The 27,605-nt window shown below is 42.7% G+C and overlaps 1 protein-coding gene across 1 annotated transcript in view; it reads right to left on the reverse strand.

The window, feature by feature from the left end:
- TMPRSS13 (transmembrane serine protease 13) overlaps positions 1–27,084 on the reverse strand; it is a 37,133-nt gene extending 10,049 nt beyond the window's left edge. Inside the window, exons 1-8 of the mRNA XM_075279748.1 lie at positions 26,865–27,084; positions 13,250–13,376; positions 8,561–8,665; positions 5,005–5,127; positions 3,825–3,957; positions 3,196–3,294; positions 3,066–3,109; positions 226–397 (exon numbers count right to left, since the gene is read on the reverse strand). Coding sequence (XP_075135849.1) covers positions 226–397; positions 3,066–3,109; positions 3,196–3,294; positions 3,825–3,957; positions 5,005–5,127; positions 8,561–8,665; positions 13,250–13,376; positions 26,865–26,879 — 818 coding nt within the window. The 5' untranslated portion in view covers positions 26,880–27,084. The remainder of the gene's footprint in view (positions 1–225; positions 398–3,065; positions 3,110–3,195; positions 3,295–3,824; positions 3,958–5,004; positions 5,128–8,560; positions 8,666–13,249; positions 13,377–26,864) is intronic.
- Between the last annotated feature and the right edge of the window lie 521 nt (positions 27,085–27,605).

The following is a 27,605-nucleotide window of genomic DNA, read 5'->3' on the forward strand; positions in this document are numbered from 1 at the left end:
GCACATGGATTTTGCAGGGGAATTTGCGCTATGTATATCTATGCATATATCCAGCCTGTACAACTCCATGTTCACAAAGCCAAATAAGTCACAAGTTCACCTTTTAACCTTCATGGAATTAAGTCACACCTCATTGAAGTTTGGGGGCGGATATACGAAAATGAATGACATTTTATGATGTTTCATATTAATGGGAATGATCAAAACCAAAAGACTGCTACTTACGCGGTCACACAGTGAGACGCAGTCACCACCCAAAGGTTATTGATAATCGACGCGCCACATACGTGCTCGTATCCACCTTTTGTGAGAACCTGTAAGCTAACTTGCCAAGGCCAGTCACCAGTGTTGGCCTGTGTGCCGCCGATAATCCTGCTTTTCTTCTGTTGCCCGCAGTCTGAAAAGTAAATAATTCAACGCTAAATGAGCAAATGAGATAAAGTTTCTAAAAATAAAGAATCAATGAACTGTCTGTAGAACGTCTTCTGCTCTATATCCCTTCTTCGATAGCCGTCTGGCTAAGGATGAATGCCTTTACTACTATGGTACAGACACATCTAACTTAATATAGATTATCAAAACGTTATTGCAATTTTTATAGTTTATCCAGGATAAGAAAATGGTGGGAAACGGTCCATGTGTGTGCGGGGGGTAGGACACGTCTGAACTGGACCATGTAAATAGAAGACATGACATTCCATATTCTGTACATGATGATAGGGTCAGCCATCTTTCCTGAGCTTGTGCTCTGCTTTGTTAGCAGCGTATAAACACCAAACAAACAATGGCCCTCCTTTTTATGTGTCCTTACCACTAGACATCTAAACCACGTGAAACAATGAAAAACCTAGGTAAGTATGACACTCAGAATAAACCGTACAAAAGAGTTATTAGTAAGAAATAAAAATACATTTTTATTGGAAACAGTTAAAAAAATCCATAGACAAGACATTCAAGGAAAACAGTAGAACTGTATGTAACAATCACAAAGGTGATAAGCAGGGGCGTAACTACCGCCATAGCAGCAGAGGCAGCTGCCACAGGGCCCAGGCAATTAGGCCGTTATGGGCCCTATTCACTTGCCGATCCTGTCTGGGCTGGGATCGGTAAGTGACACCGCGGGCCCCACAAATACTATCATTATACTCGGGGGTCTTTGCAGACCCCAGAGTATAATGATCGGCGGACCGGGAGAGGTAAGAGAACGTAAAAAACACTGTTACTTACCTCTCCACGATCCTGCCAGGCCTCCTTCCTGCTTGTCTGACATCTCTGACGTCATATGAACCCAGCCTGCTTCCCGGGACATGTGATGTCCGATGTCATTGAAGAAGGACAACAGCGGAGAAGACAGCGTAGGAGCCGGGGGACAGGTAAGAAACAGTAATTTTTTATGTTTTTATTCCCCCGGGTCTCCGATTATTATACTCTTGGGTCTGAAAAGACCCCAGAGTATAATAATTGTTTATGGGTGTCCACAGTGGGACATAATACTGTGTGCAGGGGCCACTATGGGGGATAATACTGTGTGCAGGGGACACTATGGAGTACAATACTGTGTGCAGGGGCCACTAATGGACATAACACTGTGTGCAGGGCTTACTAAGGGACATAATAGAGTGCGGAGGAGGGGGTCGGTCGAGGTCTTTGGTGTCGGTTGGGGGGAGGGGGCCATGTCAAAAGCTCGCCATGGGGCCTCGCCATTCCTCGTTACACCACTGGTGATAAGCTGTACCATATCACCACATAGTCCCCCAATGGGGAGGGCACGTGTACATATATTCTTGCACCAACACAATAATAAATGTTAGAAACAAATTCAACAGTATCAGCACAACAGAGCAAATAAGTCACAATACACACCTATCAGGAAAAACCGCCGTAGAGGAGGAACTTTCCTCCATTCAGTGCTTATGAAAGTTAGCAGTGGCCGTAATCGTACAACCGATACAATTTTGTGAATGCTTTCATTCTGTTACTCTTACTATTGCCACTTATAGGATTTAATTAGCAGTCTGGCATGTTTGGGTGGTCCTATTAGGATCCCAGCTGGTGTAATCTAGCTTAGTAATATGTGACCTGTACGATTACGGCCACTGCTAACTTTCATAAGCACTGAATGGAGGAAAGTTCCTCCTCTACGGCGGTTTTTCCTGATAGGTGTGTATTGTGACTTATTTGCTCTGTTGTGCTGATACTGTTGAATTTGATACTAACATTTATTATTGTGTTGGGGCAAGAATATATGTACACGTGCCCTCCCCATTGGGGGACTATGTGGTGATATGGTACAGCTTATCACCTTTGTGATTGTTACATACAGTTCTACTGTTTTCCTTGAATGTTTTGTCTATGGATTTTTTTAACTATTTCCAATAAAATTGTATTTTTATATCTCGCTAATAACTCTTGTGCTGTTTATTCTGAGTGTCATACTTACCTAGGTTTTTCAATGTTTTGTCTGTTAGCAGCGTTTAGAGATATGCTTTACAGCAGTCTAATGTCCATAGGTGGCAATAGTCTGGAGCAGACTCCTTGAGATCTATGGGAGTGTTTTCTAGTGTGATGGGTCAATGGTCTTATCTATAGAGGTGTCTTCTATTGTAATCCTGGCTATGGTGTCAATGAGGTGACTACTGCAAAGTAAACTTCCACAGAATTGTCAAACTATTATTAGGCCTATTGGTCAGAGTAAAACTTGCAAGATGTAGTACTTTACCAGTTCTGTCCCAATAACAGAAGAACGGACTAAATATAAAAACGGATCCATCTACTGACTGACAACAATGGATCACGAGGGACCCTTTTGACTTGTAATGAGGTCCAATGGGTAACCATCATTTTTTGCTATCACTTGTCAGCCATAAAAGCCGTGCTTGCAGAACTTTTTGGTTTGCAATTTTAGACCGCCTCTGCCTCAGATGTGACCGTACCCTCAGAAGGTCAAATAATCTGCATGTACCCAAGTGGATTAATGCCTATACCCATATCATCAATAGGGCAAATATTTGTAATGGATAGAGATAGCAAAATAATCGAATGTGACTAAGACGTCTACTGCTTACCCGAGCACCTCACGGACAGGTACTGGCGGCTCGAACACGTACCACTGAAATAGTAGAAAAGAATAGTACAAAATAAGTACATGCCACATGGAAGACAACTGTAAGGATCAAAACCAAAAATTGTTCATACCTGTCCAAACCTCCTTGTATGGTGTCAGATGGTCCAGAGGAGAAAAGTCCTATATTGGAAGGGTTGTCATTCATGGGCACCGACTCAGTCAATGGGCTTCTAAAGGAGGGAAACAATATAATAGTATATAGTCACATGGCATGTACATGCAGAAAAAAAGTACAAGTGACACAACAAATATAGATCCTTATGATGTCATAAAAGAACATATAGGGGTAGGGTAAACATTTGGCTATGTATTGAAGTCACGCTTTTGTGCAATTACATCACTCCCATATTTATGTGAACAGCCATCCGCATGCTACATCATATACTACAGACGCTGCAAAAATATTATTGAAAAATTACTATGAATGGAAATCTGTAAGCCCCAGGTGGGAACAGAGTGGCAGGGTGCATGCGCAACCTCCACCTCTATTTCCATTCGTTTCATTCACACAGGGGTATCAGGGGATCAATGGAGCCCCAGTGCTTGGACCCGGCTATCAGACACTTATCCTTTATCCTGAAGGACAAAGCGGTGACCATATACTCCATAGATATCATATGACCCGGGTATGACCTGGATATGACTTTCTGGGTTCTTGGTTTCTAGATGATGAAACAATGTGAAGATATGAAATACTCACTCGAGAAATCCATAGCGTTGGCACACGTATGATGGGAAGTTCCCGTTGACTCCTGAAGAACACACTGGTAACCATAGGTTCTCTTGATTCCGTGACATAACTTGAAGCAGTGAATTGTCCCATCTAAAGCGCACTGGAAAAAGAATGAATATCAGTCAGTACAAGATAGTAAATGCCACAGTATGACTATAAAGTCTTTACCACAAGTAACTAGAAACATCTCTAGGGTGGGGCAGCCCATGTCACTGTCCCTTTAAGGGGAAATGGGGTGACCAAGCAGGAGGTTCTTCTAATATTTGGACTGAGTGCGCATAAGGCCCTACCTCAAGTAGCACAGTTCTCTGTATCGTGCCCTGTGTGAACAATGCAAATAATGACGGGGAAGTTCATCGTGATGAGAACATTGTATTCAGATTCTGTTCAGAGACGCAAGACTTAATAGACATTACTGAAATCTGGACTGGGGGGCATCCAGTACTGGACTTACTACACGAGACCATCCGGTGGTCATGTTACCCTACATCTCCGGGGAAGCCGCTATTAACCTCTCCACTACCTAGATAACCAGGGGAAGGGAATTATTCTTCTTCCCATGGCCCCTGCACACAGTATTATGCCCCATAGTGGCCCCGGTACAGAGTATTATGCCCCATAGTGGCCCCAGTAAACAGTACTATGCCCCACAGTGGCCCCTGCACACAGTATTATCCCCCATAGTAGCTTCTGCACACAGTATTATGCCTCATAGTGGCCCCTGCCACAGTATTATGCCTCATAGTGGCCCCTATACACAGTATTATGCCCCATTGTGGCCCTGTACACTGTATTATGCCCCATAGTATCTACTACACACAGTATTATGCCCCATAGTGGCCCCGGTACACATAGTGGCCCCGTACACAGTATTATGACTGATTGTGGAAACCCATGAACAATTATTATACTCTGGAGTCTTTTATACTTATATACTTTTATACTCTTTTATACGTCTTTATGCATCGCAACGCAGGCCCATCTCAAGTGACATATGGTCCATCATTGCAGATGGCCTAAGAGGGTTGCTTTGTTGTATGTCCACCTATTCTTTATGTGATATTGACCACTTTGGAACATCAGAATTGCTTGATATCTCCTTAAACCTTTAGCTTCATGCATCTATGGCAAGAGAAAAGAACATTACCGCATCCAGACTCGTCGCTTCCTTCCGAACACTCAGCGATCCCATTACACAGGGTCTTGTTGGAGAAACACTTCTCTCGAGTCTGGCTATATGAAGAAGAGCCTCCAAATGCATTAAGTTTATCTGAAAGAAGGAGACATGGTTACATCTCAGCAAAAGCTCATGGTGGCAAAGTGGCAAAGACAAGTTTACACATGTCATGGAGCAAAATGAGGATTTAAAGGACTTTTCCATGACCATAACCATAGACAATTAAAAGTTCAACATTGCTACAAGGGTAAATAAACATTTTTCCACAATGTATATTAATGAGACGTATAATAATTTAGAACTGACTTATACAGCCGCTTACCAATTCTGCAGAGAAGGCTATGTTATCGGATTAGGAAATAGGACAACTGGTTAATCCTAAATTGCCAGTTTGTTGTGTTGCGATGATAACACCCATGACACTGGCATATTACTGGATGCATTAGTATGCAGTAAAATAATATCATGCATTGTTCCCTATAATTATTATATGACAAGGCTGGTATGATGGATTAGGCCAGGACAACTTGATGCAGTAAGGCAAAACTTCTTTTCCTTCTTTTAGGCCCAGCAGTACATGGGCCAAGACTGAAGAGAGGGATGTAAGGGGTAAGACAAGGGAAACAGGAATGGTGCATGCCATGGCTACTATAGGATTTAGGAAAATGAGAAAGGCCCATTAGGTCTGTATTAGAGATGAGCGAGTAATATTCGATCGAATACCTTGCTCCCATAGGAATGCGTGTAAGCGGCTGAACGCGGCGTAATCGCGCACCGTAAAAAAACGCGGCGTAAACGCGCCACAATGCGCGGCGCGTTTACTCCGTGTGAAGGGGCCCAAAAGACTGCAATATTGGGAACTAACACATTTAAGTATTTAAGTATTTCTTATAATGTTTTACAAAAATCTGTAAACCTACATAATGTACGGAGCGCTCCTTGTGTCTTATATGCCACCATACAGCTCGTCCTCCTGTGTCCTTGTACAGTTACACCCAAGTTCAGCTATTCCTAACATATGCACAGATTTCTACAATAGTGGTACATTATACCCATTATGTCCATATCCATATTCATTGACTGCTGTAAGAACACGTCGGTACTTATAGTAAGATATTAACCATGACTTATAATAGTTGGAGGACATCACATTATACTGCATGGCTTATGTTCTGTTCATTCTTGCATTACAAACTTGACAATCCATCAAGTTTCTGTGCAAAAACGAGATCATAGTGTGTAATGGAAAATTATACTGAATCTGTTACCATAATAGACCATGGGGGTCTTAGTAGATAATAGATCATGAAGGATTATAGTAACAGTTCTTGGTAGAGAGGAGGAATTGTAACAGATCAGAATGGATCATGAGGGATTGTAACAAATCATAACGGATCATGAAGGATTGTAACAGATCATAATGGATCATGAAGGATTGTAACAGATCATAACGGATCATGAAGGATTTAACAGATCATAATGGATCGTGAAGGATTGTAACAGATCATAATGGATCATGAGGAATTGTAACAAATCATAATGGATCATGAGGGATTGTAACAGATCATAATGGATCATGAAGGATTGTAACAGATCACAATGGAATATGAAGTACTGTAACAGATCATAATGGAATATAAAGTATTGTAACAGATCATAATGGATCATGAGGGATTGTAACAGATCATAATGGATCATGAAGGATTGTAACAGACCATAATGGATCATGAGGGATTGTAACATCATAATGGAATATGAAGGATTGTAACAGATCATAATGGATCATGAAGGATTGTAACAGATCATAATGAATCATGAAGGATTGTAACAGATCATAATGGATCATGAGGGATTGTAACAGATCATAATGGATCATGAAGGATTGTAACAGATCATAACGGATCATGAAGGATTGTAACAAATTATAATGGATCATGAGGGATTGTAACAGATTGTAATGGAATATGAAGGACTGTAACAGATCATAATGTAATATGAAGGACTGTAACAGATCATAATGGAATATGAAGGACTGTAACAGATCATAATGGATCATGAGGGATTGTAACAGATCATAATGGATCCTGAAGCATTGTAATTGATTCTAATGGAACATTAGGGACTGTGACAGATCTTAATGAATCATGAAGGATTCTAATAATTGATAATGGATCTTGAGTGATTGCTAGTGGCCATCGGCACATTACGAAGGGTTGTATTGCAGTGAAGTATCAGCCATAGTTATCATTTGCAGGCCACATAGACCCATAAAGGAGCTCTGCAAGATAACATGAATGTATTTACAATCACTGAGTACACATTGACATAATCCTTGTTAATATCCGGTCACCTAGAGCTCAGTACGTGGCGGCTGCCAGGATGGATTGCTTGTTGGAGCGCTTAGCTCCTGGCTACATTGACATACTATGTAAATATGAATGTGATACGCTCATGTCAGAAATACATTGAAGCCCTCTATACATAAAGTGATGGGGTCTGACTAGTAAGTAGCATGTCGCATGACCTTAGCATCCCCCATCTAGTAACATTGCATTTCATTGACATTATTGGCAAATTAATCAATTCATATCTCTAAAGTGACGAATGTGACAAACAGGATTTGCAGGAAACATTCACTTTTGTTCTTCCATGTGCCAATAGGGTGTGGACGACATATTCATCTACTGCTATTCTTTTCACTTTAGAAATCCCAGGAGTTTGGGTGTGCTTAGGTTTTGCTTGTTTCCAGGGGAAAGTGAAATACACAAGCAACAATGGAGTCAGTGACTAAGACAAGTGATAAGTGGATACAGGAGAATGTGATTGCAGAATGAAGGCTGTATATAATGTGTATCATTGGTTACAAGATAGTACATGTTATATTCTGCCATTCCATGGAACGTCAGTGTCTACCTACAGTGGTTGGTACACAGTCCAGTCATATTAATGTGACCACCACCCACTTTTGACGTGAACGTTAAATAACCAATGGCAGAAGGCACGTGTCATCAGCCATCTGGGTGTACTCATCATGGTGGAAGGCACGATGGATCAACACAAGTATAGATCTATCCTTGCAGACCATGTTCACCCCTGCATGAGAATTGTTTTTCCTAAGGATGACGGCATCTACCAGCAGGACAATGTGACGTGTCATAAAGCTCGCAGTGTACGTGCGTGGTTCGAGGAGCACCAGGATGAGTTTACCGTACTCCCTTGGCCAACAAATTCCACGGACTTGAACCCAATTGAGAATCTGTGGGACCACCTCGATCGGGTTGTTGGCGCCATGGATGCTCAACCACGTAACCTAGCGCAGCTGGCCACGGCACTGGAGTCGGCATGGCTCAACATCCCAGTGACCATCATCACAATATCCCCTCTGTTCCTGCACGTCTCGCAGCGGTCCGCTCTGCCAAAGGTGGTTATTCTGGATTTTGACAATTGGTCACATTAATTTTACTGGACTGTGTATTAGAATTTAACACAACTGGACAGAGGATAACACACGGTAAAATGTACTCACATGCGGTGATGAGACCAATCCCAATGAGCGCAACGATTATTACAAGAATCGCAAAGATGGTGGAACTACGGTTTGAAAAGAAGGAAAATGGCAACTTGTTGGAAGCTGAAAATACATAAGATTAGATGAGACATGTAAGAGATTTACTCTAAAAGTGCAGTATCTTACTATGTATTGATTCTTTACAACTCTCAGCATATCTCAGAGCTGTATTCATAATGATGCTCGGCTCACACCTGTGTTCCAACCTAATCTGCAAGGACTAACCTCTAGGTGGCATTGTGCCATAAGAGGGGGATGTTTTAGCTCATAGGCACTATATAATGTTACGTAATACAAGCTCAGCAGTTATACTGGAGCCTATATTATTCTAGTAAACCTCCCATATAATATATGGGCTATCCTTCTATCTGAAGCATGGAGATAGAATCGGTATGTCCTGCGTGCGCCCATGTAATTATTTCTCACTATTTATAATTAATGACAGCCGGCTTCTTGCAGAAGTTACATAATGTCTTCACACTTTAGAATAATGAAGACAATGTGTACCTTATTATATTGTTATAGGTTTTCCATTGGATGGGATATTATGGCTCAGAAATTATGAAAGCTTTTATGAAGTGTAAGTACGTGTCTGCGGCCTATGGGTAGCACTAAGGACATAGAGAGTTATCCTTATAGCAATGATCAACGTTGTTGCCTGTCCTCCAAATTGGTACATCTATACCGGTAAAGGTAGGCCTAGTAATCTGAGTTCTCATGTTCCTTTCATTGTTCCTCCACATTTATGAAGGGCTTGGATGGCTTGGAAGACATTCATGCAAGCTGCTGCTCCAAGTCTAAGGGTAAGTTAAAACGGGGTTTTTTTGGTCAGGATTTTGAGGCCGTATCCGCTTAAAAATCCTGATCAAAAAGACGTCTCCCATTGAAATAAAAAAGAAGCGAAGTGCTGCTTTTTCAGGCCGATTCGCCTCGCAATTCAGCCTGAAGATACTCCCTCCTCCCGACTAGGCCCATTCATTGGGCCTAATCCGGAGCAGAGTGTGCGACTGGACCGGCATTCAGTCGCGGCTACCTGTATTTTGGACTGGAACCTGAGGCGGCCTCCACCTCAGGTTCCGGTCCAAAAAACCCCATGTAACCTTACCCTAATGGTAAAAATCGGTTACCAGTGGACACCATGTGGATCCCATAGACTATAATGGGACCCATTGGGTTTCCATCCAGTTTCAGACAGTTTTATACTGCAAGATCCTCATTGCAAAACTTTTATCTTTCTGCCAATTTTAACATGGAGTCTCCTACGGGAACGCCAACGCAGATGTCAGCCTAGCCTTATCATCTTCCTCTTTGCATAGATGATAAATGTTGAGTCTGGAAAAATAAGCCTAAGTTTTTGGATAATTTTTGCCCAAAAACAAAGTTAAATGGGAAAAAGTAAGAACCACTCAAAAACTTTTCATAATTTTATGTAGTTTTCCCTTCCTCTAAGTTTAACTTACTTGCCCTATCAATTTCTTCCCCTGAGATCTGCCGTCTTGACAAACATCTAATATACATGCGTTGGATGGCTGGTACAACCCAGTTTTGTCTAATGTGTATGGCCAACTTTATTTAGTGGTCAGCACAGTGTTCAGTACAATCCCACAAACTAGAACGACAGCGGCATGTGCGATTCGCCACTTCATTTGTACAATACACACAGTCTCACTGGAGGGAGTAAATGGCTGAAATAAAATAGAACTTTTAATGATGATCTTAAAATAGACTCCAAATCTAAAACAATGCTGTGCCCGTAATTGTTCCAGTATCTCAGCAGACTCGCTGGGATGCCATATAATGAGCGTGTTGTTGGTATTGATGATCCGCCTGCTCCAGCGCTTCGGCAGCACTCAAGTTGGCCTGGCACTGAAGTTGTTCTTTGCATCGTGCCTGTGATTGTTCCAGCTTCTCAGCAGCTCGCTGCGATGCCATATAATGTATGTGTTGTTGGCGTCGATGATACCCCCTGCTCCACTTGAGGAGAACTCTGTGACTGCTGGCTACCTTCATAGCTGTCGTTGTTTGCCACAAATTACATTTTCTTTTTCCAGGCTTGTTTAAAATTGACAAACTGCCAATTTGGATTAAAGGTGTTTGCCCATGTCAGTTTGTCTGCACTGCCTGGAGCAGATCAGATAATATGCCAATGTATGTACTCCATCCACTGAGGGTTAGCGTGTGTTTACACAGAGAGAAAACAGACCTGGCTGAGATAAGGTGCTGCAGGAGCAGTGTAATATAGTATGTGACCATAAATTCATAACAGTTGTGAAGCCGTGTCATTTATAGGGATAAAAAGTAGCCTATATTTTAATCGAGGTTACAATCTATCTATATTCTGAATTTCATTCAAATCTGTTCAGCCGTTTTTGTGTGATTGAGGAACAAACATCCAAACACACAAACTCACAAACTTACATATTAATAGAATGATAACAAAAACTCACACGTTTCACCTGCATAATCTAGGCAAAACGCGTGGAGCTTTTTTATTGAACGTTCTATTTTATTTCAGCCATTTACTCCCTCCAGTGAAATTCAGTTTTTGCATTTGAGTAAGAGATGCCACAGTGAGTTATACAAGGCACATAGGACCATTCTCTTGATATGTGGACATCCCATTGGTCGGACCCCACTATTCAGATGGCTATCCATTACCCTATGGATATGGAATATCCTGTAATTATATATCTTATGAAAATAGTTGCTGTTTGCATTGTGGATGGATATTGCCTGGTACTTTGAGTAGAAACTATATACAGTCCTATGAAAAAGTTTGGGCACCCCTATTAATCTTAATCATTTTTAGTTCTAAATATTTTGGTATTTGCAACAGCCATTTCAGTTTGATATATCTAATAACTGATGGACACAGTAATATTTCAGGATTGAAATGAGGTTTATTGTACTAACAGAAAATGTGCAATATGCATTAAACCAAAATTTGACCGGTGCAAAAGTATGGGCACCTCAACAGAAAAGTGACATTAATATTTAGTAGATCCTCCTTTTGCAAAGATAACAGCCTCTAGTCGCTTCCTGTAGCTTTTAATCAGTTCCTGGATCCTGGATGAAGGTATTTTGGACAAACAATTCAAGTTCAGTTAAGTTAGATGGTCGCCGAGCATGGACAGCCCGCTTCAAATCATCCCACAGATGTTCAATGATATTCAGGTCTGGGGACTGGGATGGCCATTCCAGAACATTGTAATTGTTCCTCTGCATGAATGGCTGAGGATTTGGAGCGGTGTTTTGGATCATTGTCTTGCTGAAATATCCATCCCCGGCGTAACTTCAACTTCGTCACTGATTCTTGAACATTATTCTCAAGAATCTGCTGATACTGAGTGGAATCCATGTGACTCTCAACTTTAACAAGATTCCCGATGCCGGCATTGGCCACACAGCCCCAAAGCATGATGGAACCTCCACCAAATTTTACAGTGGGTAGCATGTGTTTTTCTTGGAATGTTGTTTCTTTTTGGACGCCATGCATAACGCCTTTTTTTTATAACCAAACAACTCAATTTTTGTTTCCAAAATGAAGCTGCCTTGTCCAAATGTGCTTTTTCATACCTCAGGCAACTCTATTTGTGGCGTACGTGCAGAAACGGCTTCTTTCTCATCACTCTCCCATACAGCTTCTATTTGTGCAAAGTGCGCTGTATAGTTGACCGATGCACAGTGACACCATCTGCAGCAAGATGATGCTGCAGCTCTTTGGAGGTGGTCTGTGGATTGTCCTTGACTGTTCTCACCATTCTTCTTCTCTGCCTTTCTGATATTTTTCTTGGCCTGCCACTTCTGGGCTTAACAAGAACTGTCCCTGTGGTCTTCCATTTCCTTACTATGTTCCTCACAGTGGAAACTGACAGGTTAAATCTCTGAGACAACGTTTTGTATCCTTCCCCTGAACAACTATGTTGAACAATCTTTGTTTTCAGATCATTTGAGAGCGGGCTGTCCATGTTCGGCGACCATCAAACTTAACTGAACTTGAATTGTTTTGTAGAAAGAAATGGTCCAAAATACCTTCATCCAGGATCCAGGAACTGATTAAAAGCTACAGGAAGCGACTAGAGGCTGTTATCTTTGCAAAAGGAGGATGTACTAAATATTAATGTCACTTTTCTGTTGAGGTGCCCATATTTTTGCACCGGTCAAATTTTGGTTTAATGCATATTGCGCATTTTCTGTTAGTACAATAAACCTCATTTCAATCCTGAAATATTACTGTGTCCATCAGTTATTAGATATATCAAACTGAAATGGCTGTTGCAAACACCAAAATATTTAGAACTAAAAATGATTAAGATTAATAGGGGTGCCCAAACTTTTTCATAGGACTGTATTAAAATGGTGATCTGTTTGCATAAGCTTTATTATGTTTACTGCTATGGAGACTATTATTATCCGTCTTCTATTAACCTGTAATTTTTTTCTCTGTTTATGAAACATTTACATCACTAGATACATGAGATAAACAGATAAACCATTTGCTGCCTCCCTTTTTTAGTACAACATTCTTCACAATCCAACACATCTGATGCACTGTCCATATGGAAAATTCCATCATGGCTAACCAGCTAACCAGCCGCCATCAGTGCTACATAATAATGTCTTTGATCCAATGTTTAAGATACTTACGCGGCCTTGTAATCACATAAGAAGGAGGAGGGGGTCCTGGCTGTATGGTATATGGCTGGTAGTTGGGTCCATAGCTGCTCGGTGGATTATAGCCTGGATATCCTGCGTACGGAGCATTGTTGTAACGCTGTAACACAGGAACTAGTCAGTGTGATCCAGAAAGAGAAATACTTCCAAATATTCAATACAAGGTAAGTAAATGAGGCATAATCTAATAATGCCATCCGATTCAACATAAACATGTACGCACTAGCTTATAGATGTGAATGCACATGAACTGACTAAGGCTGAGGCCACGTATTGTGCATAAGCTGGGTTTGTGCTGATTTTGCTGCATTTCTTGGGCCAAAGCCAGGAAGGAGAAGTATACGAGCTTCCTTCATATTTCTCATTCCTTTTGACATCACTCTTGGCTCATCTATGACAGAAAATTCTGCAACAAAGAGGGGCCACACGGTGGCTCAGTGGTTAGCACTGCAGCCTTGCAGTGCTGGAGTCCTGGTGCTCAAATCCCACCAAGGGCAGAAAACCATCTGCAAGGAGTTTGTATGTTCTCCCCGTGTTTGCATGGATTTCCATCCCATATTCCAAAAAAGACATACTGATAGGGAAAAAATGTACATTGTGAGCTCTATGTGGGGCTCTCAATCTACATTAAAAAAAAAGAAGAAAATTCTGCAACAAAGAATCATAGTTTTTCTGCAAAATGTGGCCTTGACCATAGGATACAGACTTCTCAGATAGATCCATCAGAACTCATTGGATGAAAAGATGCAGCCGGCCTGAACTTCGTGGGTGCCCCATAGCAATTGTGAACCTGGGCCTCCTCCATATTTCTTTCCATGACGCTTGGACCCATTCTCTTTCCTCTTGCTACCAACGTAGTGTTTTTGGAGGAGGGAGACAGGCACAGCTGGTTACCCCCAATTGTAGAGGTGAGTCTAACTAAGACTGGGCCCCCTTTTCTCAGGACCCCATAGCAGCCACATGGTCTGTCCCATTGATAGGTATGCCTCGACAATCATGGGAAATCTTGTTTATTGTTTCATTTAAAGGGGTTCCTGGGCAGATTTTTTAAAATGAAGACCTGTCCTTAAGATAGGTGATCAATATGAGGTTTGTGGGGATCTGACACGACATCCCCATCACTCAGCTACTTCTATACAGTGTAGGAACAGGCTACATATACTGTGTAGTGGCTGTACGGGAACAATGCAGCTCTTTCCCTATATAAATGAATATGGGGGTGCAAGGTCTTAGACTCCACTGATCTGATATGGATAACCTATGCTAAGGACCCAGCAGCTGCTATACAAATAACCAAGCAGCACTATTCTCTGTTTAGTGGCTGTATTGAGGTACTGCAGCTTAGTAGTAGCTCTCATGAGCTGGTTATAGTTCACATTTTCCAGGGGTTATTTATGTACCTTTGGTATTTGGAGGTGACCTACTCCAACCCTGCACAGTCAGCTACTCTATAAAATGGGCCATACCAATTGGATGTCCCCATAGCACAGTTTATAATTAATGGAACATTCCTGACTATGACAGAATATGACTCAGAAGGTTAAGGCGACTAATGCCACAATTGCAGTAAGTTAGCTGGGACAAAATCGCCGGTGACTGCAATCTACACTTGGGATATTGTAGACTAAATCCACATGTTGTGACCAAAACTTGCAGTGCATGTTAATATTTGGTGCAGGTTTCACCCACAATGCACATATTGAAAGCTGAGGGGACCCCGAAAGAAACCTGATGGTGCGCCAAAGCCACATATGAGTATTTTCATAGTGGCCCACCTTGCAGAGGAACACATGGGACATTTTGCAATGTCTTTGTCCTATGTGGCCCTGATGGAATTGGGATTATAATCCAATATACAACATCAATTCCTCCTGTCACTAACTAGTCTACAGGACACTTATCACTAGTGCCAAGGAACACTCCTTTAAATCATTGGTCTCCATTCACCGATATCTGCTTTCCAGCTATTGAGAGGCCACAACTCTCAGTATTATCTGACAGCATGGACTATAACTTTCTAACATCTAGACATCTGCAGACTGAAGCCGTACACAACTCATCTAAAAAGTGACCCTGGAAACTATAGGACAGTAAGTGTAACCTCAGTTGTGGGTAAGACATTTGAAGGTAAGAGATGCCATCCTGGAGTATCTCATCATTATGCATCTTGGTCCCGGCCTGATCCATATGATGTCTATCACGTCACTACAATGGCCCAAAACAGCATGGAGTCCTACCAGATCCCAGGAGAGGTGAGTAACACTGGGTATTATGTTCACTTACCTCCCCTGGGCCTCCGATACTCAGAAGAAACCCGAATATAATAATAGCCGTAACTGTTGGGGTTTACCTTCCTTACCAATCCCTTGTCCTGCTCACAACTGCCTATACGTTCCCTTCTGCCCTCCAGGGGGGCCTCATGCGTTCCATATCACTTTGCTAGGGGGTGCTCTGGAGGTCATAAGGGGAAGCAGAGGTGGCTTTGAGCAGGAACGGGGATCGGTAAGAAATTAGGACCCATTGCCACTGCATCAAGTTATCACAAGCTTTTCACAACAACATGATTTAGCAAAATTCCATCAAAAATTGATATGCTCTATGTCCCTATGTGTGGCCACCTAGTGGTTGTATTGTGGATTGCAGTCTTTGATGGGTTATGTTTATCATGGTGTGGTATTGTATTGAATTGGTTTCATTAGAAACTGAAGTCCTTAACCAAATAGAGCTAAGCTAGGAGTTAACAAATATACAAAGTTTCCGATCCCTATTATACTATTGATTCAAGGAAAGAAAACATTGAAACAACACTTACTCTTTAACTACCCTGTATACTAAGCTGGGGTGCAACATCTGAACAAGCACTTAGAGATAGACCAGTTACTGGTTACATTGTATCAGGCATTGTTGTTATGATGGCTGAACATTATGAAACGTAACATGTAGATCCCTTCACATTAGCAAATGTACGTGCCATGCCCTGTATACAAGAGACGGTGCCAAAGCCTGTTCTTTTATAAAGGAATCAAAGCTTTCCTCCACAAACTCTGGGCACATATAACAAAGTATCCAGTGTTAATATAACCACAGATTAGTCATCCTGGATTTACTCCAGCATAACCACAGACTGCAGGCACATGGCAGACTTCACTGCAGTGTTAATGCAGAGATCCAGATCTTAGATGTGATTTTTGGTAGGGGATGCAGCATGGTGGGTTATACTTTATCAGTCTCCGTCACAAGTCCTCTTAGGTGGATGCGATTATCACCTTATTGCCCTATTGCCTTATGGCCTCAGTAAAATGCATGAACACCATATAATACACTACAAGTCCTAAATATACTCACAGGCATAAAACCTAAAGCTAGTCTATGTGCGTTCGGCCAATGTCCCAGTATAAGTGGGGTCTTCCAACACTGCAAAAAGAGGAACCTTGGACTTCAGTGTTACATCCATTACACCCATAGGAGAGAACTAGGCAGTGGAAATGGCACTAGGTTACCCCGTCCTCCATTGAAAGTAATGAGTAAAGAGCTCAGTTTATTAACCCAAACTTGCAGATAGGTTACAGTCAAACAGTGATTTCTCATTGTGAATCAGTGTGACTGCAGCTGAGATGTCATAGTTTTTGTGAAAATGCAAACGAGGGTGTTCTCATTGCTCCAAAGAGGTAAAGCGAAAAGGTCCTCATTGCTCCATAGAGCTTATTTGCAGCAATATCTCACCAATTCACATGGGGAAAGCACAATCTGATTCCAGTGACCCTAACCTATCTATCTGCAGACCTGGGGTGATATGCTGGGTTCTGGTGATACTAACCTTTCTATCTGTACACCTGGGGTGATATGATGGGTTCTGGTAATACTAACCTATCTATCTGTAGACCTGGATTGATATGCTGAGTTCTGGTGATATTAACCTATCTATCTGTAGATCTAGGGTGATATGCTGGGTTCTGGTGATACTAACCTATCTATGTGTAGATATGGGGTGATATGCTGGTTCTGGTGATACTAACCTATCTATCTGTAGACCTGGGTTGATATGCTGGTTTTGGTGACACTAACCTATCTATCTGCAGGGCTGGGGTGATATGCTGGTTCTGGTGATACTAACCTATCTATCTGTAGACCTGGGTTGATAAGCTGGGTTCTGGTGATATTAACCTATCTATCTGTAGATCTGGGGTGATATGCTGGTTCTGGTGATACTAACCTATCTCTCTGTAGACCAGGGTTGATATGCTGGGTTCTGGTGATACTAACCTATCTATCTGCAGACCTGGGCTGATATGCTGGATTCTCGTGACCCTAACCTATCTATCTGTAGACCTGGGCTGATATGCTGGGTTCTGGTGACCCTAACCTATCTATCTGCAGACCTGGGCTGATATGCTGGGTTCTGGTGATATTAACCTATCTATCTGTAGATCTAGGGTGATATGCTGGGTTCTGGTGATACTAACCTATCTATCTGTAGATCTGGGTTGATAAGCTGGTTCTGGTGACACTAACCTATCTATCTGCAGACCTGGGCTGATATGCTGGGTTGTGGTGATAGACTCCCTTTACAACAGTTGTTGTAACAGAGACAATCCCTTTGAGATGATTTTGCTGGGAAAGGGAAATGTAATATTGCACAACCGCCCTTCCGCTTTCCAATCTACCTCATTAGGGAGAGTCCCAGCAGAAGACTCCCTGTATGTCCATACATTCTTATTATACGACAGAACTTGTCTTCAAAGACTATCCCTCCTGAGATCTTCATATACATACTTGACTCTGCTGAGTGTACATGTGTTCTTAATGGGGGAAGTGGAGTAAGTTCCTGATAAACACCCCTGGAAATGACTGTTCTTCCTGAATACAAGTCTTGCTGGGAGAGCCGGGAAGACCCTACATGCATTAGATAGTTGGCCGATTTGGCTAAAATCACGAGGTTCATATAGACAATAGGGATGGTATAAATTTATGACACTGGAAATGGTAGATGGAGGAAATGTTGCTTTCCCTTTTCATTCATACCAGTTCCATAATGGTGTCCACAAAACATCAAGATTGAAGCCATTGTGTCTAATTATAGTTTACATAAATTCTATGTAGCTTTAATACCTATAGGGAAGGGATTTTACACAAGGCCGCCATATAGTCGCTTCCTGCTTTATAATCTGGGGAAAAACTTTTGATACTGGAGCTTTTAAAAGATCAAAAGTTCAGATTAGGCCATAACAATGAGAACCGTTTCCTAAACAGGAAGCCATCGTGAACAGATCAAGGTTACCAACTAATCCGCCAAAAATCGCAACCACAAGGTGTACGTTATGTCCATAGATCAGATAGTAACACAGCAGATTACTGTGACCATATCAGGAAGTTACAAAACCACAATTGCTGTGCTATGGAAAAAACACCAAAAATCAACAAAAACAGTATAAATCAAAATGCCTTGTACTGTTTGTAGACTTTACATTACTTTTATCATAGTTTATAGAATGAAAAACAATAAAAAAAAATGGCATGAAAAATGCAGCAAAATGCTGTGTGTGAATCTAGCCCAGAACGAAAACTCTTGTCAAAACTGAGACCGTGGAGGGATTTACTGCTCAATATAGGCCAGTTTTCTGGCATAAAGAAAGTCAAATAATTTAGGACAAGCCACTTTTACTCGAAAATGTGATTTTACACCCCCCCTGCTGCAGATGGCACAGGCGTACCTCTTGTGCCAATGCTTTACTGGCAGAAACACAGTGCTAAAATGGATGTACAGCTTGGCTATGTTCACAGTACAGTTATCAATGTACATTGCTGTGAAGGCCCCCTCGTTCTGTGTCCATTCCCATGGACACTAATGTACACAACATGGCGGAAGCAGTCTTCTATCTTCTTTCCTTTGTCAATTTTTTCTTCCATCAGCAATATGAGAAACATGACAGAATGAAGAAGATAGAAGAAAGCTGCGGTCATATTTTTTTATATTGGGGTGAGTGCAGGCCACCTGTAATGTCTGTTGCAGTCATTCTCTGATGGATGACAGCAACGGACATTAAATAATGGTACTGTGAACCTAGCCTTACTTCCAAAAGCGCAAAAGTGTTAAAGTGGTCTTCCCAAGATTGTCCTCTTACATATTGAGCGCTAAATGCAGTTTACAGTGATGCCAGGCAATTGTCCCAAATCCAATGCAATCCTATGGCTGCCCCCTAGCTTCCATGTTCTTTGACTCTATGATTAATTTACTACCCCCTCAGGTCTTACACTAGGAATAACTCAGTAGGAGATTTATCGATACTACGATACCTGTTTTCTGGCGTAGATGTGTGATAATGCTGCTCGCCATTTTTCACGAATGTGGGCGAACCTTTGCAGGGACACGTCAGCCCAACATATTTATTAGAACTCATGACAGCTTTCTATTATACAGGAAACCTACACTAGTTCCTGACTGGCATAGATTCTCATTTCACTTTGTTCCTGATGCTAGGTAGTAAACACGGAATCTCTTGTATCTGCCACGTACACAGTATTCATTCACTGTTATATAGAATAGATTTCTGCACAACACACAAACAGTTAAAAAAAAGTGGGTAAATCCTATGACGGCAGCCATCTTGAGACCTAACAGTCCAGGGACCAGGGCATTTGATATTTTGTATTGTAAGATCAGACAGAGATGACAAGAGACATGAAAGAAGATGTTTGCAGCCGTCTATGCCCACTTGTTTCACACCTTATAAATAACTGCTATGGTGCAGAGATAACAATCTGCTGCGGGTGAGATATTCTGCCTACCTGAGACAAACATACCCGGCACCTCCTCAGAATTTCCACAATGCAAATGTTACAGATATAGCAGTCGCCAAACAAGTGTTAGTCGCATTACAATTTCCATGCCATGCATGTTGTGCAGTTATATTTCACAGTTCTTATATCTGTACCACTACCATGGTCAAACAATTTTGTAACACTGGTTAACACAATATTCAGGATCCTGCAGCCATACAACAAGACGCTTTGGGGATGTGAGCTCAATATAGAAAATAATACAAAAATAATAAGAGTATATAGATGATAGTAATAGACTAAGCTACAGCATGGCCATGTAACCCCTGATGTCTCTGCACAAAACATGCAGAGAGAAAAGTCCTGCATGTCCGACTTTGTGTCCGTGCAAAAAAAAAAAGGTTTTCCTGCGGAGAGGCTGCATCGGCGATTTGCTTTAAAAACCCATTGAAATGAATGGGTTTTAAAACTGACTGCTGGGAAGCCGTTTCCTATCCAGTTTCCCTGGGGAATAGGACGGAGACCTGGCGGGCCGACATGGGCGCAAGTGTGAATGCCCCCTTAATGTGCAGCATCCTGGAGTGCTGCTATTTTTGTTGTTTGTCTGTTGTGCCTCCAGGTTATGTTGGTATGTCCCATCTTCTATGTTCCGTGTTACATGTATTTGTTATGCAGCTTTTCCCATGCCTTGGTTCAGCCCTGGCCAATAACAGGCCATGGGATGGGGTTGTAGGAAGACTATAGTCTCCCTGACAACCGTTGAAGGCTAGTCTAGTGCTAGTAGTCACCCTGCACAGTTCCTGCTGGGCTGTGCCGGAGGAAGACCAGGACTGGAGCTCAATGGATGCCAGTACAGCCTCTAGGAGGAACATTTACACCCAAGGCTCATCCAGAGACAGCCCTGAGACGGGGAATAATTCTGTGCATCTCTGAAAGAACATTTGCCAGCCGTGTCAGGAGGAGCAACGGAGGATCCTGACAGGAGAAACTCATTTGAGCCTAGTATTCAGAGAACCAGATCCCTGTCAGGACTCCTTGCTTCACTACAACCCCAAACATCTTAGGTGAGGAGTGGCATGAGAGGAAGAGTAGTTGTGGACTTTTATCACCAAGCCTGTAACACCTCTGAGCAGCCTCCTTTAACCAAGGCAGGTGGATTGGACTGTGTACTACCCCCATATGCAAGCTGCTGCTTGTTTAACTGAGTTAATAAACAGTTACATGGCTTTCACTGCACACCTGGACTGAGTCGTGCCCTTCTGAACACCACCACACCAGCTCAGAGAGGAGAGGTCCCTTCTCCAAACTAGAAGTGCCCTGAGGGAATACTATTACTACCATCATCATCCGGTAGAGCTGCAAGACCCCCGTTCGACTGTGTCCGTCCCTGGAGAGGGATTGGGGTGCATGTGGAGTGTGTTTGGTCTAGCAGGTGACACAGCCTACGCCACTACTACTCCCATCCTCCGATCTACTCCACTGGGTTGTGGAAAATGCAAGTTACATTGATGCCTGGGGTGCATTGTCTCTGACCTCCTACTACTCAGATGGACCAAGTTGGTAAAGAATTCTTCTACTTCTAAACCTATGAAACAATAGAGGCATAGACGCTCATGACAAGAACATAGTTATGCTTCTATACAAATCACTGGTACGGCCACACTTAGACCATTGTGCACAATTTTGGGCCCCAGTATACAAGAAAGACATAAGTGAACTAGAGAGAGCAGAGAAAGGCAACCAATATACTTTGAGAAAGGGGAGGATTGGAGTACAAAGACATAGGAACAAACTTAGGGTTATTGAGTTTAGAGTGAAAATTTCTACAGAGAGATCTGCCAACAATGTACAAATACATGAAGGGACAATACAAAGAACTTTCCAATGATCTTTTTACTCCTACGCCAGTGACAAGGGAACATCCACTACGTCTGGAGGAGAGAAAGTTTCACCAGAAACATAGAAGGGGATTCTTCACAGTAAGAACAGCGAGTCTATGGGCAGCGCCGCACCTCCCATGAGGCGACCTGAAGCGAGCGCTTCAGGCGGCGCTATGCCTGGGCCTCAGGGAGGGCGGCATTTTTGCTAACCTAAGCCAGTCCAGGACAAGCTGTCCTGGACTGGCTTAGCACGGAGCGGTGGTTTGGGGAGGCCACTGGAGCAGCGCTGCTCCGGCAGCCTCCCCGCACGCTCAGGCAGAGCGCAGGCAGTCTCCGGGCCTGCTCTCTGCCGGCGAACGGCGCTAAGCCCCGCCCCTCCGCTAAGCCACGCCCCCGTGGGGGCCGGCTTTCTGCACTTCGCCTCGAGCGGCGAAAGGGGAAGGTTCACCCCTGGCTATGGGACTCTCTGCCCCAGGAAGTGGTGATGGTGAATTCATTAAACAAGTTCAAAGAGGGCCTGGATGCCTTTCTTGAAGAGAAAAATATTACGGGTTATGTGTTTTAGACTTTTGGTCAAGACAGATTTATCCAGGGTTTTATATTGTTTATCGGACTGGTATCAGCTTCATGGGTTTGGTTTTTTTTGCCCTCCTCTGGATACTATGTGACTATATTTTAATGTGACTGGATGGTGGGTAGCCATTTATGAAGGGACAGTAATGATCTTTTTACACCTAGGCTGGTGACAATGACAGCAGTAAATGTGGCTACACAATGGCAGAACCCCTTACAATCCTTATTGCTTGTGCTTTTAAGACGCGTTTTTTTATATGATGCAGTTTTTGTCACTTTTATTTAATGGGCTTTTTTGCTCCAGTACACTGTACAGACCTAGAAACCTCACTTTAAAAACTGCATCAAAAACTACATTAAAAAATTTCAATTTTTTTTCCACCTCCCATTGAATTCAATGGGTTTTTCAAGGCAGAATCAACCCGAAGATAGATCATAAATCCGCTAAAGGAAAAAAATGCTATTGACTCCCACTGAAATAATTGGGAGGCATTTTTTGAGCTGGATTCTGTGTGAAAATACTCTAACAGGGGTAAGGGGCAGCTAGTGGGAGAGATATGTGCCGTGAATACTAAGAGCCAGGAGAAGGTGACATCAACAAAACCAAGCTGCCATGCAGAGGTGTAACTACCGGGGTAGCAGCGGTAGCCACAGGAACGGGACGTTAAGGGGCCCAGCTGGCCCCTGATGTTTTTTTTTTTTTTAATAGTCTGTTATCTGCTGGAGAAACCCCAGCAGGTAATTAGCCTTAGTTACTTACTGATCCTCCCTCCTGCTCACGGCCGCCTGCACTTCCTCTTTTGCAGAGGCGGCTGTGATTAGGAGCAGGGATCGTTAACACTGCTATCAATATACTCACGACTCTTTTCAGACCCCGGAGCATAACGATCGGAGGCCCAGGTGAGGTGAGACAACAGTATTACTTACCTCTTCTGTGTTCCGACAGGCTTCAGGCCTGTTTAGTGACATCACAGACATCACATGGCCCAAGCCAGCGTCATTATGTGTTGCGATGCCGGCCTGGGTCAGGTGACGTCTGGTCCAACATTGAAGAGATCTGCGCGAAGTGCGCCGGAGCCAGGGAGAGGTAAGTAACAAGAGCCACTATTGCGCATAATGGTGTGTGTAAGGGCCGCTGTGGGGCATAATAGTGTGTGCAGGAATGTGGTTTGTGCGGGGGAGGGGGGCCAAGAGGCTGGAAAAGCCCCATGTCAAATATTCACCTTGGGGCCCCGCCATTCCTAGTTACACCCTGCTGCCATGGCCAGACCGCGTAAACTGAATTTTTGCCCCAGATGAAGGAGAGCCTAACTACATGCTTGGGTTCCCTTGTATTGTAAAATTAGAGTATGCCTTGTGCTATGTTCATTTATTTATGGATTTCCAACAGGGATCCACCAATAAGCTGTACCTGCAGCTGCCGCTAACTGAACTACAAACTGGAAGAAACCAGAAGCAGATTGGTGAGGGTGCTGGCTGTGGGACCCTCACCGATCTGATATTGTAGATCTATCCTGAGGATAGAAATATATCAAGAAGCTAGAAAACCCTTTAACACTGCAGGCAACTGATATAAAAAAATAGATGGAATTTACTAAGACTGGTAAGTTTGGATTTAGATCACAAGTCTAAACCACACAAAAATGTGGAAACACTGATTTCATCTCAAGTTGCTGTACAAATTGCATATCACTTTGTGATACAATATCATAAAATGTCATTCTATCTCATCACAAATGTACAGTATCTGTACACATCTGGCCAAGAAGAAAGGAAATGGTGGACACATCTGTAGCTTGAGCTCCAAGTTGAGAAATTCGGCAAGTGTTTCTACAAATGTGACTTGTGAGTTTGGGCAGTGTCTGGGGGAAAGAATCTCATACTTTATTCCTCCTCATCTATAGTACATTATGAGATATTGGGTTAGCAGAGCATGTTATACCTCTATACCAGACAGTCGACATGAACTGTACAGCCAGTTTTCGGTAATACCAAGGACACACAGGAGATTAGTATTAGTTCTGCCTGACCGCTAACTAAAGTCGACTCATTACAAAAGTTATGTTGATCCTATAATTACAGTACAAATGAGAAAACTGCTGTGGATATTGTATCACCGCCAACCAGCTATATCCTACACAAATATATAAAAAGTACATATCCAACTAGTCATCTCCACCTACTCGGCGCTCACAATATCAGGTGCAGAAGAACTATTCTTATGAATGAGCACTGGAAAATATGACCAGGGTCAACTCGGTCACACTATGGTGCATTTTAGTAACAAAAATCCAAGGTTTTAAAGTTTTGAAAACTGGATTCTGGACTTGTCTGTGAATATTGTGCTCCCTAGCACATCTGTGCACCTGTGGAATACTATTCAGGTGAGCTGGCCTGAACTCCTTATGAATATGACTGGGCACCTGTACAATCTTAGCTGAGTTTGAGGTTAGGTTTTCACATAGTGTGTGCACCCAGAATGCGCCTAAAACAGGGTAGACCTGGAGTTTTCGAGTGAATACTCCTGACAGCACTTTCATTTTTATGGCAGCACACAACCATCCCAGATTCAGCAGGACAGTCCTGCATTTCTGGTACTTTCCCACTGTCATTGGCAGCTTGTCCTGATTTCAACTCTATCTGAAATCTTCTTGCGTGTTTTCTTATCGCGGTGTTTCCATCGCAGATATTTAGGGCATGTTCAGATAGACTTCTGTAGAAGTAAGTGAAGAGTGTCAGGGATGTATGGCCTCCTCTCTATTCTCAAAGGCCACATCACCAGGCCGGAAAAGCTCACGATTTGTTCTGGAGTCTAAGAAGCTGAACCAGCATCTATCAGTTATTGACTATAGGATTTGTCATAAATGTCTAAGATGGGAATACCGTAGCTTAGATTCATCAGAAATATCTATTATATACATCAATCTCTAGACGTAACATCAATCTCTAGCACGTAAGTCATATTTACTGTATAGTAAACCAGATTGACAACAGAACATTTCTGGGAAACACCCTGACAACAACAAGTACCTGACACTGTTATGTTTCATCCATATGGCCTTTCACATTGAGCGATTATTGGGTATCCTTGACCAAATACAGTGGCGTAACTAGGAATGGCGGGGCCCCATGGCGAACTTTAGACATGGCCCCCCACCCAACCGAACTGAAGACCTCGACCGACCCTCTCCTACGCATTCCTGCGCGTTCTATTATGCCCCATAGTGACCCCTGCACACAGTATTATCCCCATAGTGGCCCCTGCACACAGTATTATGTCCCTTAGTGGCCCCTGCACACAGTATTATCCCTAATAGTGGCCCCTGCACACAGTATTATCCCCCTTAGTTGCCTCTGCACACAGTATTATGTTCCACTGTGGACACCCATAAACAATTATTATACTCTGGGGTCTTTTCAGACCCAGAGTATAATAATCGGAGACCCGTGGGAATAAAAACATAAAAAACTGCTGTTTTTACCTGTCCCCTGGCTCCTACGCTGTCTTCTCCGCTGTTGGCCTTCTTCAATGACGTCGGACATCACATGACCTGGGACGCAGGCCGGGTTCATGTGACGTTAGAGACGTCAGACAACAAAGAAGAAGGCCTGGCAGGATCGTGGAGAGGTAAGTAACAGTGTTTTTTTATGTTTCTTACCTCTCCCGGTCCGCCAATCATTATACTCAGGGGTCCGAAAAGACCCCTGAGTATAATGATAGCATCGGTAGCGGCTGTCACCGGGCCCCTAATGTCCTGGGCCCTGTGGCTGCTGCCTCTGCTGCTATGGTGGTAGTTACGCCACTGACCAAATAAGTGCAACAGTTATGCAACCAACAAGATTTCCCTTGCTTGTCACTGGCTGGATATTTTATCGTACCCTCAAAATGATCATTTGTTAGTGGTATCCTCATGCATGCAGGCAGATAAGATGGGAAGAAAACCAAAGAAACTCAGAAGTGGTCAAAATGACAAAAACATATGGTTACTGTAATATATAAATGCATGTCTTTTGAACATCAAAGACATTTTATTGACGATCAAATTTATCTTCATACATAAAAGACTCTTACTGAGGATGGTAGGAGTCTTCAAGGGTCAGATCTGGTAATGGAGCCTGAGGTTGGCACAATGATGTATATAAAGACTGATATCAGGGCCTTGTCGTAACAAAACTAACATGCAAGCAAATACATAAAAAAACAAAAATCGCACGACCACAGTTTTGCCTCCTTATTCTTTGCCTTTGCTTATTCTATCGTTCACGACTCTTATATTAGGGTCATCTGCTATGTAGGAGCAGGTTGTAAGGCCGGGTGCAAGCACAAGTTAATGGTAATTTGTAGGTCAACTACTTACCGGAGTGTTGTCCATTAATGAAGTTGAGAAGATCAGATAAGAAGAGAATGGGTCATCTCAGTTGTTCCTAATGTTTCGGACTACACCTGAATCGCTGAATGCTCAAGTACTACTTATTGCACTTGAATTGCTTCTTTTCTTAATACCTGCATGCCTCAGATAAGTTTAAGAATACTTCTGGCCTCTCCTTTGCGACAGTGATCCTTCTATCCCAGGTGATACTTGTATCGAATGTATCTGTATTATAATGGCACTCCTATTTGTTTTCCCAGGTACGGCTTTAGCTTATGTCCTCTTCTTGGTACGAGATAAAGTGCGTCTCTTTTGTGTTCCAGTTCGTACCAGCCCTTTTATTCCTCCCTCTTCTCTGTCCCAGGCACAAGTTGTCCTCTTTTCTGTCTCAAGTGTTGCCTGCCTTCTTTCCTGTCCCAAGAAGCATCCCTGCTCTCCTCCCTCCCAGGTAATTTCAATCCTGTCCTCACCCCCTCCCAAACTCACTCAACCTGTCGCACCAGCCTCTGGCATCATCCTACTCCTGTCACCGCTCCATTGCTTCTACTTCCTCACAACTAAGATGTGGGTGGCATCATCCATAACTGTGGCACAAGGCAAGGAGAAAGTGCAATAGGTCACTTTAATGAAGTGGCAAGGTACCTCCAGTAATGGGATCCAAGTACGAATGTTCATCGCCTTCATAGGTAGCAGTATACGGAAAAAAAATAAGGATGGTTATGTAAGTTA

This window comes from Leptodactylus fuscus, chromosome 6 (assembly GCF_031893055.1).
Source record: "Leptodactylus fuscus isolate aLepFus1 chromosome 6, aLepFus1.hap2, whole genome shotgun sequence".
Lineage (NCBI taxonomy): Eukaryota > Metazoa > Chordata > Amphibia > Anura > Leptodactylidae > Leptodactylus > Leptodactylus fuscus.